This window comes from Ornithodoros turicata, chromosome 3, assembly GCF_037126465.1.
Source record: "Ornithodoros turicata isolate Travis chromosome 3, ASM3712646v1, whole genome shotgun sequence".
Taxonomy (NCBI): domain Eukaryota; kingdom Metazoa; phylum Arthropoda; class Arachnida; order Ixodida; family Argasidae; genus Ornithodoros; species Ornithodoros turicata.
The window spans coordinates 35026094-35040029 of record NC_088203.1 but is presented as its reverse complement, the minus strand read 5'-3'; the positions used below and the strand labels follow the sequence as shown (position 1 = coordinate 35040029).

The following is a 13936-nucleotide window of genomic DNA, read 5'->3' as shown; positions in this document are numbered from 1 at the left end:
CAAATTTTTCTGGGGGGGGGGGGGGGCTACGTAGAGGGGGTCGAATCTGTTAAAACATTCGGTTTTTTTTTTTTTCACCAAATTAATGAGCTGGCGACAACATATTGATTTCGTGCGCTCAAAAGTATCTTCTGCTGTTGGAATGATTTATCGGAACAGACACTTACTTCCACAGAAGGTTTTATTTCTACTCTATTATGCCCTGGTGTACTCCCATGTAAATTACTGTTTTCTGGTATCGGCAAACCCGGCAAAAGTGGCTTACAAGAATTACTTGTAGTTCAAAAAAGTTCTTTCGTCTTTCGTCTTGTTGAGGGTCTGTCATATCATCACACCACAGATGGGCTTTTTTTAAAACATAATCTTATTCCTATACCCCAGTTGTATGACTAGAAATTATCATTAGCCTATAGGGCCGCAATTCTAAATAATAACGTAGGATATTGGAAATTTGATTCCTAAAGCACCTCTCTATCCATCCCGGCATCATGAAAGATGGACTGTTCCAAGATGTAGAACAATTTATGGCAAGCAAATGCTAAAACATACTCTTCCGGCACTTTTAAATACAACCACTCTAGAACTGTCACAATGTTCCAGGCATACCATTTTTAAATATTTTCCCGATCACCACAATTAGCTTTCGTCAATACTTCAAATAGGGTTAATTGTTTTTCCCTCCACATAGTGATTATATAACCTGTGAGCTGTTTTATAGTGCATTGTAGTTTCATTATTGATTACGAGTTGCCAAGTTGTATTTTTTTTCTTCTCTTCTGTTTTCTTCTATGCTGTTTTGACTTTTATTCTATTTTGGGAGATGTCTATAGTGTAGCATAGTTTCATTATTGTTTCTGTCCTGTTTAGTAGAATTGTTGTTGTTGATTGTTGTTTATTTCTTGTTGTTGTTGTTATTATTATTGAAGTGCATGTTACGCTGGAGCTGCTGTATGGGACCAGTGACCTCGACAAGCCACGTGCAGTGGCTTTTTGTTGCTGGTTCCAGCCTCTTATGTAGGCCAAAACAAATATTAAATAAATAAATAAATATACGTCTTCTCTCCGTACGCCGTGCTACCAACATACTCGTAGTGGTCTTAAACAAGTCAGGTACCATAAAGCCCTCCAAGACGACAAGATTGTCAGATGAGGCCGTCATTACGCAACGGAGGACAGACACTAAACACCAAATGTCACCGAACGCCAGTATTCAGCACATCGAAACCAGCAATCTTTGACGACGATCAAACCGAAGATCGCGCCGAACCTGCTTTTTATTGGAACTACTATCTGTATGTCAGAATTTACAACCAATAAACTGTCGCCATTTATGATAACATACCCCCTATCCCTTCAAAAATGAAATAGCTGTTTTCTCTCACAGACCGCTCAGGTATCATAATAGCGATGATACAGAGTCAGCCACTTGCGCTGTGGGGTGGGAGGTGTGTTGTTATATCTATCGTATGAGCACACTAGTAATGCCTCATGATCTGGTTTTATAATATCGTGGACGTGTGAGGGCAATCAGCAGTATGACTTGAAAAAGTGTTTTTCCTGGTAGCGTGGTAGTCTGCGATAACCAGCGATCCTCGGCTGAGTGAGTACAGTATGGCACGGCGCTGCAAAGAGTCTTGCTGGTAGTATGGGATGACGGACACCACTGAAACCACCGCTGACTACGCGTGCGACAGGAATGGCCGTACACTATATCAGGTGATTGTGATCGTGAAGTATCGTGAGTCAAAATACCGAGCTCTGTTGCCAGTTTTAAAGAAATAAGTTACTGCAATACACTGTGTGAAACCTGGAAACAAAGGACGGCAAGTACTCATAGCTGCGTACGTAAATCCAAAATGGCGTGACTGAAAAAAATAGGCGCAACAAAGTCCATATTGAAGAGACGGTATGACGCATGCCATGCATGGAAAAGTAATGCAAGAAACACGTGCACTTCACAGCACATACAGGAAAGTTGGGGCACGGAGCCAATGACAAAATGTTGTGCTTATATGTGTTGACTGTTTCACATTAAATAAGTTCCTGCAATACACCGCGTGAAACATAGGAACAAAGGACGACAGGTACAGGTGCAGGTTCAAAAATTTTCTGACTGGAAAAAACAATTAAAAGAAAGGCGCGGCAGACTACACATTGAAGAGACGGTATGACGCGTCCAATGCGTGGGAAAGTTGGTTTGATGAGAGAACATCCGCCTTACAAGCGCTCCCAGTAGCTATACGAGTCAAAACTTACATGTACTTCGCCGAAAAATTTCAGGCGAACCGTAGATTAGGCCTACCGGTAGCCTTTGCTTCGAGACATCCTTCAAATACACACGTGCTGTAGACACAGGCCCCATGGAGGCCGCCATATGGCAGCGGAGTTAGAACAACAGGGTGGTTGTTCGTGATTGGCGTTTTGCGAAGCAATGTTAGCCAGCACTGTTGTTGCTCCGTGTTTCTCCTTTTCCCAGTGTGATAAGACCATGAACACATGCACAAGATCTGCGCGGTAGTGTTTTTCACCGCCTGTTCTGCGGCAGTTTCCCTAGTGTGAGGAGGCCTTAACTGACGTATTACAGCTTTTATTCAAGTGCGGAACATACTTCTTACGTCGTCCGACAGACGGCGGACGTGGCGCAAACTATGTTCGAAATCCGCTCCTTGTGACGTCTACCTAGTGGTCAAGTCAGACGCCTTCTGATATAGCCAACTATTGGAACACACCCTCAGTACTGGTTTGGCTTTGCCACTACACCTCGATGATTCGACGAAGAAGTCAGACATAGGAACATGCGCATGTCCTCGTGCACATTTTGAGTCGAAGAAAAAGTAGGAAGGCTTCGCATTGCACTTCGCGTGAAGAATTGCCGACAGACGCAGACGCTGTCAAGCAGCTTAGGGTGTCGAACCATGCAATCAAATGCCGACACAACGGTAAGTAGCAGATTGCGCCTCTTACGAAGTGTTACGGCCTGCCGCCAGGATCTCTAAAGCGCTGCCGAATATAACTACACTCTTAGCTTCGTACCCTTATAGTAAAGGCAAACAATTGGCCAAGAAATTATCGCTATTTAGAAGTGTTCAGTGTTCCCTTTCGTTTCTTTTGAGTAAAAGCTACGGTGTACCTACGGTGTAAAATATCACGGTTTCCTTGATGTTTAGAGTACGGTCCCTTTTAGAAAGTGTAACCCTTATGTAGAGGCTTGTGTGTAGCCTTATGGAATTATCACCGTTACCTTTCTGTTAAGGTTACTGTTGCCTTGAATTCTGTACCCTCTGCTTAGAGGCTCTATCGTAGCCTCAGGGAAGTATATTCCCGTTATCTTTATGTGAAGGATACAGTGTCTGACAAAAGTTTACGGGACGCCAGGTCGGCGTACTTTTTCTTCAGCGTGACAGTGCCGCCGCCGACACGTGAGGACAAGTGAAAAGCAGAAGCAGTAACGGATGGTTCTTCTGTTTTCCACTTCTCCTGTCGTGTAGACGACCACAGTATCACGCTGAGGAAAAATTACGCCGACTTCGTGTCCCGTAATCCGTTGTCGGGCACCGTACCTCAATTTCTGGGACGAGGTCGCTATTAAATGCCAGTCATAAAGACTGATCTGTGAGACTGCTGCGATTAAGACCTTTAGCTAGCCACGAAAGGACTAACTATAAGAGCAAGTCAGGTCCACCTCAGACGTCAGCGTTTGTGACTGGCTTTCAATAGCGACCTGAGTTACGTGGTGATGACGTTGATGTCAGTGTACAAAGACCACAAGAAATGACAGACAGTAGTTTTTGTTCCCTTACATATATTTACTACCATTATTACAAAATCCGAAAATAGTCTTTGGAACGGCTCTGCCGCACACAGAATGCACAAGTGACACTCAAGTTACTCAAGTGAGAGAATATAGCAATCATCGGAAAAAGGTTGAACGCGTCCTCAGAGCGAAATAAATTTGAAAGGCGATGCTCAACTTTAAATGTTGTTTTACTTTCCTAACTAAAATTAAAAGAAAAATTCGTAATGCAGGATTCTATCACACGCAAAGAATCTCGCTTTCGCTATGGACCACCGCATCGTGAATTTTTCGCTTAAAGCTGCACCAGGCGCCCGTGTTTTCAGTTCTGCTTGTCGGTAAATTCACTACTAACGCATTAATTCAATCAATAAAATCAACAGACAGAAATATTCATGGCGTGAGGAAAGATGCCCTAGGTCGCTTAATATAATCGGGAAGTTCGTCTCGTTTTTCGGTCTAGTCAAGGGACGGCAAAATCGTTACGCTGCAAAAAAGAGAATCTTCTAGAATTTCTGGAAGGTCAATGAATTTCACTGAAACTCATCTCAAGCAATTTTCAAGCTTATACATTATATCCAAGGTACGATATTAAAACCTAGTTCTTTTTTTTTTTTCCTTGTTGAGTTCCATTTCCTTTCGCTGTCTTCTGAACGTTATTTTATTTACTGTTTTTCTTTCTCTTTTTCTTTTTAACGAGCATCTCAATGCCTGTTCTTCCTTCAGCGACTGATGCGGGGTTAAGCGTTGCTTTTACACGGCATGAGAGAACATGGTCGGTAGGCGGACGTGTTCGCTGCGCACACGTGCGCGCTGCTATCGTGTCTCTTCACGTGTCAATGGAATTGTTCGCATAAAAATTACATCTTCCTCTCCTTCTATTGAGCAAAGGTACAGCCTCAACTAAATCGACATTCCTACCGATTTGAGAGAGTGCCAAGTACCTTCCGGTTCCATGCTAGCAGTAACAGCGGAATATGCGTTTATGATTTCCAGTTTCTGCTGTCACAGAGATGTATTCTGGGCAGTCGCATTCATCTCCTGTGCACCTTCAATGCGAACACCGCGAACGTTCGTACCTGAGAACGGCATGATGCCTGAAAAAGCAGTTTGTGCGTTTAATGACATGCAGAACGTGTTGAGCATAGAAACAGTTTACCTTTGACACATCAGCGCGACCTCCGTCAGCAGAGTTCGAGCTGGTGACAGCCGAAAACCTCCGAAATGAAGAAACTCATACGATGTCAAAACTGGTAAATTTTCAGTGTAAAAAAATGGCGTCCAATATCTGCAGGCAGTTGCATGTCAAGGGGCGAATGGTGAAGAACGAAAGGGGGAAAACCACGTGCACAGCCCGTGGCCAAGGACGCTCAAGTGAGGGTAAAACCTATAAGTAACACCACCGTTACTTCTATGGATAGGGAACACAAATATTTACAAGTTACACCATCTGGCACCCGGCCAGTGACTTATATTACCGACGAGTACCTTCTACTGTGACATACATATAGAAGGTGTGTAACGTTGTCAAAAATGTAGTGTAACTTTTAAATTAGATGTTACAGCATTTTCAACGTGGCCCTAAAAGCAGCCAGATTAATAGTGTATATCTGTGTGACAAACGCATTTTCATGAACGAACAATTTACAAAGACAAAGTGGGCCTTTACTGTAGCAATGATACTGCAATGGGGTAGAAATGGGGTAGAGGATCGCCCCTGGCGATTAAGCTCCCCATTTATAATCTCACAATGAAGTAGTTGAAACTGCTCGAGGGCGCGCTGAGGTGGCGGCGATTTAATCCATTTTAGATCACATTAATCTAGTTTAGGTTACGTTTGTCTGGTGACTTGTGGGGAGCCTCCTGGGCTTGCTACAGGCGATCCCACACTCTTAAAAAAAAGGGTGTCTCTTCACTCCTTCAAGGGAGTAGCATAACACCTTCTCCCTGCCGGGGAGTAATATTACTCTCCAGTAGGGAGAAAGGTGTTATGCTACCCCCTTGAGGGAGTGAGGAGACACCCTTTTGAGCGTGATTGTACTCTCCAAAAGGGTGTTATATATGTGGCAAAAAAGGAGTTAAAGTACACCCTTTTTTTAAGAGTGCAGCTTTAGACTGTGCCGCCGCATCGGCATCACACTTTCTTTAGATGGCGTTCGCATAGCTGGCGTGGTATATTGTTTCCATATTTAACTTCAACGTGCCGTCGCGGTCACGTTTTGGGTTAATGCCACATTTTGGGTATTGCACTCACTGGAGGGTGGTCACGTTGAGTGTCCATCCGTCACGAAGGTTAGGTTAGCCAACTTTTGTGTATTACACTCACTGGAGACTGTGCCCACGTAGAGTGTCCATCCGTTATGAAGGTTAGGTTCGGCCACGTTTTGTGCATTGCACTCACTGGAGGCTGTGCCCACGTAGAGTGCCCATCCGTCACGAATGTTAGGTTCGGCCACGTTTTGTGTATTGCACTCACTGGAGACCGTGCTCACGTACAGTGTCCATCCGTCACGAATGTTAGGTTCGGCCACGTTTTGTGTATTGCACTCACTGGAGACCGTGCTCACGTAGAGTGTGCATCGGTCACGAAGGTTAGGTTAGCCCACATTTTGTGTATTGCATTCACTGGAGGCTGTGCTCACGTAGAGTGTGCATCGGCCACGAAGGTTCGGTTAGGCCACATTTTGTGTATTGCACTCACTGGAGGCTGTGCCCACGTAGAGTGTCCATCCGTCACGAAGGTTAGGTTAGGCCACATTTTGTGTATTGCACTCACTGGAGGCTGTGCCCACGTAGAGTGTCCATCCGTCACGAAGGTTAGGTTAGGCCATATTTTGTGTACTGCACTCACTGGAGGCTGTGCTCGCGTAGAGTGTCCATCCGTCACGAAGGTTAGGTTAGGCCACATTTTGTGTATTGCACTCACTGGAGGCTGTGCCCACGTAGAGTGTGCATCGGCCACGAAGGTAAGGTTATGCCATATTTTGTGTATTGCACTTACTGGAGGCTGTGCCCACGTAGAGTTGTCATCCGTCATGAAGGTTAGGTTAGGCCACATTTTGTGTATTGCACTCACTGGAGGCTGTGCCCACGTAGAGTGTCCATCCGTCACGAAGGTTAGGTTAGGCCACATTTTGTGTATTGCACTCACTGGAGGCTGTGCCCACGTAGAGTGTCCATCCGTCACGAAGGTTAGGTTAGGCCACATTTTGTGTATTGCACTCACTGGAGACTGTGCCCACGTACAGTGTCCATCCGTCACGAAGGTTAGGTTCGGCCACGTTTTGTGCATTGCACTAACTGGAGACTGTGCCCACGTAGAGTGCCCATCCGTCACGAATGTTAGGTTCGGCCACGTTTTGTGTATTGCACTCACTGGAGACCGTGCTCACGTAGAGTGTGCATCGGTCACGAAGGTTAGGTTAGCCCACATTTTGCGTATTGCACTCACTGGAGGGTGTGCTCACGTAGAGTGTGCATCGGCCACGAAGGTTAGGTTAGGCCGCATTTTGTGCATTGCACTCACTGGAGGCTGTGCTCACGTAGAGTGTGCATCGGCCACGAAGGTTAGGTTAGGCCGCATTTTGTGCATTGCACTCACTGGAGGCTGTGCTCACGTAGAGTGTGCATCGGCCACGAAGGTTAGGTTAGGCCACATTTTGTGTATTGGACTCACTGGAGGCTGTGCCCACGTAGAGTGTCCATCCGTCACGAAGGTTAGGTTAGGCCACATTTTGTGTATTGCACTCACTGGAGGCTGTGCCCACGTAGAGTGTCCATCCGTCACGAAGGTTAGGTTAGGCCACATTTTGTGTATTGCACTGGCTGGAGACTGTGCCCACGTACAGTGTCCATCCGTCACGAATGTTAGGTTCGGCCACGTTTTGTGTATTGCACTCACTGGAGACCGTGCTCACGTAGAGTGTGCATCGGTCACGAAGGTTAGGTTAGCCCACATTTTGCGTATTGCACTCACTGGAGGCTGTGCTCACGTAGAGTGTCCATCCGTCACGAAGGTTAGGTTAGGCCACATTTTGTGTATTGCACTCACTGGAGGGTGTGCTCACATAGAGTGTGCATCGGCCACGAAGGTTAGGTTAGGCCACATTTTGTGTATTGCACTGGCTGGAGACTGTGCCCACGTACAGCGTCCATCCGTCACGAATGTTAGGTTCGGCCACGTTTTGTGTATTGCACTCACTGGAGACCGTGCTCACGTAGAGTGTGCATCGGTCACGAAGGTTAGGTTAGCCCACATTTTGCGTATTGCACTCACTGGAGGCTGTGCTCACGTAGAGTGTCCATCCGTCACGAAGGTTAGGTTAGGCCACATTTTGTGTATTGCACTCACTGGAGGGTGTGCTCACATAGAGTGTGCATCGGCCACGAAGGTTAGGTTAGGCCGCATTTTGTGCATTGCACTCACTGGAGGCTGTGCTCACGTAGAGTGTGCATCGGCCACGAAGGTTAGGTTAGGCCACATTTTGTGTATTGGACTCACTGGAGGCTGTGCTCACGTGCTGTGCCGTCCGACATGAACGTTAGGTTAGGCCACTTTTTGAGTATTGCAGTCACTGGAGACCCAGAGGTGAGGTTAGGCCGTGTTTTCGTGCGTGTTTGATGTGTTGAAATCTGAGGTTGAGTCAGACATGTGCACCTGGAGGGTTTGTCAATGAGTAAGCCGCTGAAAACTGAAGATTTAGTGTAGTTGCGGTTGATGTATTACATAGATGCGAGAAGTATGTAACACTGAGTTCTCACCACAGCCTGCTTGGTAAGGGCACCCATAATGGACGGCGTATCGGAAAACGAATTCGGCAGACTTTTAAGTCCAGTCCTGGATATGCTGTGCTAATGTATTGCAAAATTCTGTCAAACGTGTCGTGATTGCAGTGTCTACAATCAAGGCGCCATGAAACCACTAACAAATGCTCCTCCATGTTACCATTTTTGGCACCCTGCCTTGCAAATTTTTGTATGAGTAGGCTTCACTGCGACACAATTTCGTTGTTGGCCCCTGTGCAGGATCAATCTAGTTTAAGCTATGGTTACTGTCAAGTGATCGAACCCATTCTGATCAAGCTCCATGTAGCCTTTCCAGCAATTCATGATTTCTACAGCTCTTCTTTTTTTTACGATGTTTTCGATTTGCGGTAGTGATATTACCGCTTCGCGCTTGTTATTCCGGGAAACTTGCAATCGTAGATCATCTGTATGTAGGTCAATCATGCCAATCACCCAATAATAACATTTCGGGGCAGATTTATACGTAAGTCCGTCGTATTCGTAAGTCCGTCAATCACCCATCTCCCGTCTACGAGCTCCCTTTATTGTATTTTTGGTATTTATCTACTTCTACGCCATGGCCGTCGCCCCAATCTTGCTCATGTCGAAGTAAATAGAATGTTACCACATAGCTCTCTGCAATGGTTGTACCAATCTGCGTTGGTACCAGTGTGCGTTGTACCAATCTGTACCAATGTTTTTTGCCATGTCGTAGTTCTGGTTTCTAGAATACGAGTAAGTTAATGCTATCACGTGTCTTGTTGATAAACGAGTGCCCTGAAGCCAGGTGTTCGCTGGTCCAGGACGTGCTGGCTGCAGCATGGGCATATTCGTGTCCTCGGGACAATGCCGCTAGCTGGCAGCCAGCGCAGCGAGGATTCCTTAGTCGCCATAAGTGCCTGTAGATGAATGCGACAGAAGCGTATCGTATCGAGTTATCGCACCTATCCCGACCGGTGGATTGGTTGACGTGGCCCTGTCGGAGGGGATTTGTGGCGATAAGTCGATATGCGACTCCGAGTTACATGATATTAGGGATAGCGTCCTAGTGAAAAATCGTTCGAGTGAATCGGTGAAGCGAAGCCTCCGAACGAAAATCGTCTTCTGCGTCCGATGTACTCTCTGGTGTTCGCACCTTAGTTTCCCGCTCATTTAGTGAATAGTGGGCACTGTCGCGCTTCCGGCATGAGACTTACGTTGCTGTGGCGCTGCTTATCTGCGTCATTGACGAATTTGGGGGATTTTGTTGCAAAAAAGCACTATTAAATTACATTTTCATACGTGTTTTACGACAGTCGAGGTCGTTTTTAATGTCAATCAACGCCTATTTTTCCGATTGTATCAACTTTGTAATGTTATTATTATTTTTTCCTGTAAGAAAAAGCCATAAGCCCGGCTGCGGAACTGCATCGAAATTTGTCATAAATAATCCTCATTTCGATTTATTGTGGTCTAGGCGCCACAAATATTTTAAAAGATATTCGTACACGTTTCCTGACTTTACGCTTGTTACGTCAAAAAACAAAAAGAAAGGCGCCTGTCACACTACGATGGCATATCCGTACATGGCGCTTGTACGAATGTTCTTTGATTCATCTGTCGCGAATAGACCAAAATGCGCATATTTATGTAATCACATTTTCAAGCTAAGTAGGAACACAACATACCCCGCAAGCCATTCGAACGTCAGCTAAAAACGCGCGATTCGATGGCGACAAGGCGGCGCAGTCTAACCAACCGCGGGACGGGGCACTGGAGAAATCTGATTACAACTAACGTACCTAAACTGGCCGGGTCTAACCTAATTAATGCAAAGCCTTCTCAGATGAAGGATGATATGCTATACTATTATACATGTTTCCTGTAAGCTGCTTGGTGTAAACAATAATGTCGACAGAGCAAAGTGCGTTCATGGGTGACCATGAACCCCCTGAAATCCCCTCCACACCCTAACAAAGCAGCCATTCACTCCCGCCGTAAAAACCCGTACGGACCTTTCTTCCCTCCGGGCTGTTGACCCACAGTTCGCATGAACCTTTAAACACGTCACACCTACCCCTTTAAATACCATGCCAATGATGAGGACGGTGCCCAGAAGAAGAACAGTCTCTGTTCGAAATATCGGCGGCTTCTGTCCTGAGGCAACTCCCTTCCTACATCTCTACCGGTTCGCTGGATTTCTACCCATCTACAGAGTAAAGACAGTTTCTTTCCCCCATCAGTCCAGCGTCGTTGTGCAAATTCCCCATCAAACGGCATAATTCTTGCCTGCAGCAGCTCCAATGGCTGATGCTGTGTAGTGTGCAAGACGATCCCTTGAAGAGGTTGACTCAATCAACTTAGGCGTATTTCCCTTGCACACCTTGTGGGGTATGGAACATTTACATAATAAAGTCGCCTGCTTTCCAGTGGAGGAGAGTGCCATTTTTGCCATGATCTCACAAAACCTATGAATTCATCCCATGCCCGACGCTGAATGTTTTGTCTAACGTGTGTTGTCGTAGGCGAGATGGGACCAGAGGTTTGAATCTGTCATCAGCTCTACGAAGCAATCTCAGCCTGGGAGCCGAAAGTTGTCATTCTTTGAAGGGGACACTATGCCGTTGTGCGCACCGTATGAGCCCATCAGCGCTGACCGCCCAGTCTTCCAGGACGCCAGCAGGTCGCGCAGAATGTCTGTTCACGACGTCCCGCCATCCATCTCCAGAAACATTGGCATCAAGTCAGAGAACCAACAGTTCGCCAGGCCACACACAAGGTATGCATTGAACAGTTGTAGAGTTGTTTGCCGTCTTGTGGCGGGACGATTCTTTCACGCTTAGGACGTGCTCCTTCGGGTATTTTTGGGGTGCGCCCAACTTCCTCCGGCTATACCTTTCTGTCTCCAGTTTGAGGGATCTTCTCAGACAATGGAAGCCGCAACCCCTGATCTCTATGTAAAAAGGCTGGATCGCGCATGGGAGAGGGGCTCGTGTGGGAGAGGCACGCGTTCGGGCCGCCATGTTGGGAGGCCCTAAAGCGCTGTGTGTGCCCGTAGAAAGCAATGGGAGGCAACAGAGATTGTGAGTATTTATTGCGCTGCAGGCGTTGATCGTTGTTTGTCGACACACAATTTTGTAAGGTGCCAGTATACTGATGTATCCTAACAGTGTTTCACAGATGTCCTGCCATTCGATTCTTAATTACGTTATGTTTTGCATTCCGAAACTATACCGTCACTGCAGTGCAGCGGTGGGGATTGTACTACAGGGTGTTTCCCAGCCAATATTTCAATAAGAAACGAAATGAGATTAAACCAACCATGTACATAATCTCCCGTGCTGCGTTCTGGCCAAAAAATTGTTCCACAAAGAACGTGTTGTGTCTTCAGGAACTTAACTCAGAGCAAGTGACAAACGGAAAAGCTTTATTCCGTAAAGGCGCAAGCCGGTGAGGCAACACGTCTGGCAGCAACACGTTACCGCTCCCGGGGAACAACCAAAAACAACCGTCGGCTACACTCGGCATTTCTTTAAGTAGATAGCGGCGGCGCGCTGTGCAGAAACTACGATACCAAAAAAGGTAAACTGACATGACACGTGTAGCAGGTGTTTACCTGTGACGAGATAAGAAGATAGTCATGGACGTGATAAGATAGCTTCTACATTCCTCCACACTTAGTGCAAAGTTTATAATTGTTTGCGAAGCAGAAACACCGCGAAACAGGACGGAAAAGAAGGGTCCGGCAGCCTTAGACTCGAAAAAACAAAAGAAAACACTCGAGAAAAAAGTTTCAGTTTCAAGGCACTACACAGTCACGGTTGATATCGGTCCGGGGGTCTCCTCTGACGTTGTGGATACCGAGGCAACGCTGGGGAGAGTTCTCTTGCTCTTTCAGGCGAAGGTCGTTCGCCTTCCAGTGCTTGGTCCCTCAGAGGATCTGTTGGGCCTTGCCTGGGACTGAGAGAACGCTCCGCCGTTTCTTCGACAGAAGTCTGGCCCACGATGTCCCTCGGCTGAGTACCGTCAGTTATGTTGTCAGGTGGGAGAGAGACTTGGGCGCTACTTGAGCTATCCAGAGCATCGTCGATTTCCAACGTAGCTGCACCCCTTAACCGGACTTGGTCGACGTGGCGCTTCCAGACCTGATTTCCTCTTGGTGTATTTACCTGCAACACGTAGGACATTGGTCCAGAACGGGATAATATTACTGCAGTTAACCACTTCGGCCCATCTCTGAAGTTCCTCACAAAAACTTCTGCCGCAATCCTGAACTGTTTCGGCTTGCCAGGCCTCCGATGGGTCCCCTTGTACTGTCTATACCGGACGGTGGCTTCTGGGTCTGGTCTCAGCAGGTCCAACCTGGTTCGTAGCGACCTACCCAGGAGTAGCGAAGCCGGTGACTGCTGCGTAGTAGCATGAGGCGTATTGCGATAAGCAAGGAGAAAGCTAGCTAAACGAAGTTCCAGAGGTCGGTGAACATCCTTGCGAAGGGCCTCTTTCATGGTCCGTACAAAACGTTCTGCTAGTCCATTTGTAGATGGATGGTATGGAGCAGATCTTATGTGCTTTATCCCATTTTGCTTGACAAAAATTCTAAACTGCTCACTGGAAAATTGGGGACCATTATCTGATACCAGGACCTCTGGCAATCCGAAACGTCAAAACATTTCTCTGAGTTTCGTTAGGGTGCTGTCTGTAGAAGTTGAACGCATAATAAATACCTCTGGCCATTTGGAATGGGCATCCACTGCTACTAAGAAGTTGCATTGTTGAAATGGGCCGGCGAAATCTAGGTGGAGACGCGACCAAGGCTTCGTCGGCCAGGCCCATGGGTGTAGTAGGGCTTGCGTTGGCAGAGGCCTTTCTTGCTGACATGGGGCACAGTTCCTCACCAAGCGGTACTGCTGTTGAGAAATCACCGATACAGCCGCACCGGTATCCAGCTCCATGCGAAGTGGGACGCCCTGCAGATTCAGTGTAAAGTAGATAGGGTCGTTCTTCCCCGCTGAGTCAAGCCGCTGCAGCGCTGGCTCAGGTTCGTAGAGTTCACCCATCGACTTGAATTCTTTCTTCAGCTGGTGCCCTTGTCTCTTGTTGACTTGCCGCTGAACTTTCGGGTGTGAACTCTTGCTTCTGCTTTTACAAACATCCTTGATATGACCCGTTTTTCTGCAATGGAAGCAGACAGCAGTTTTAAAAGGACACATTCCGTTGCCGTGTTTATCTGAACCACAGCGATAACACCTCTGCTTCCCGGTTTTTTCATTCACTGATATCGCTTGGATGATGGGTTGAGCGACGTAGTTGGAATGGCATTCTGTCGCGTTTTTAGTTGCCAACTCTAGTGACAGTGCTTTCTCTGTTACTTTCTTTAAA

General features: G+C 46.7%; 1 protein-coding gene across 3 annotated transcripts in view; it reads left to right on the top strand.

Moving 5' to 3' along the window:
- The first annotated feature begins 1527 nt into the window (after window positions 1-1527).
- Window positions 1528-13936, top strand: part of LOC135390204 (acetylcholinesterase-like) — a 36125-nt gene continuing 23716 nt past the window's right edge. For 2 of the 3 annotated variants that reach the window (XM_064620164.1, XM_064620162.1), the window contains exons 1-2: window positions 1528-1716; window positions 11083-11336. In XM_064620164.1, coding sequence (XP_064476234.1) covers window positions 1651-1716; window positions 11083-11336 — 320 coding nt within the window. In that variant the 5' untranslated portion in view covers window positions 1528-1650. Of the gene's footprint in view, window positions 1717-2734; window positions 2940-11082; window positions 11337-13936 lie in introns of those variants that run through there. The other variant, XM_064620163.1, reaches the window with a different exon arrangement.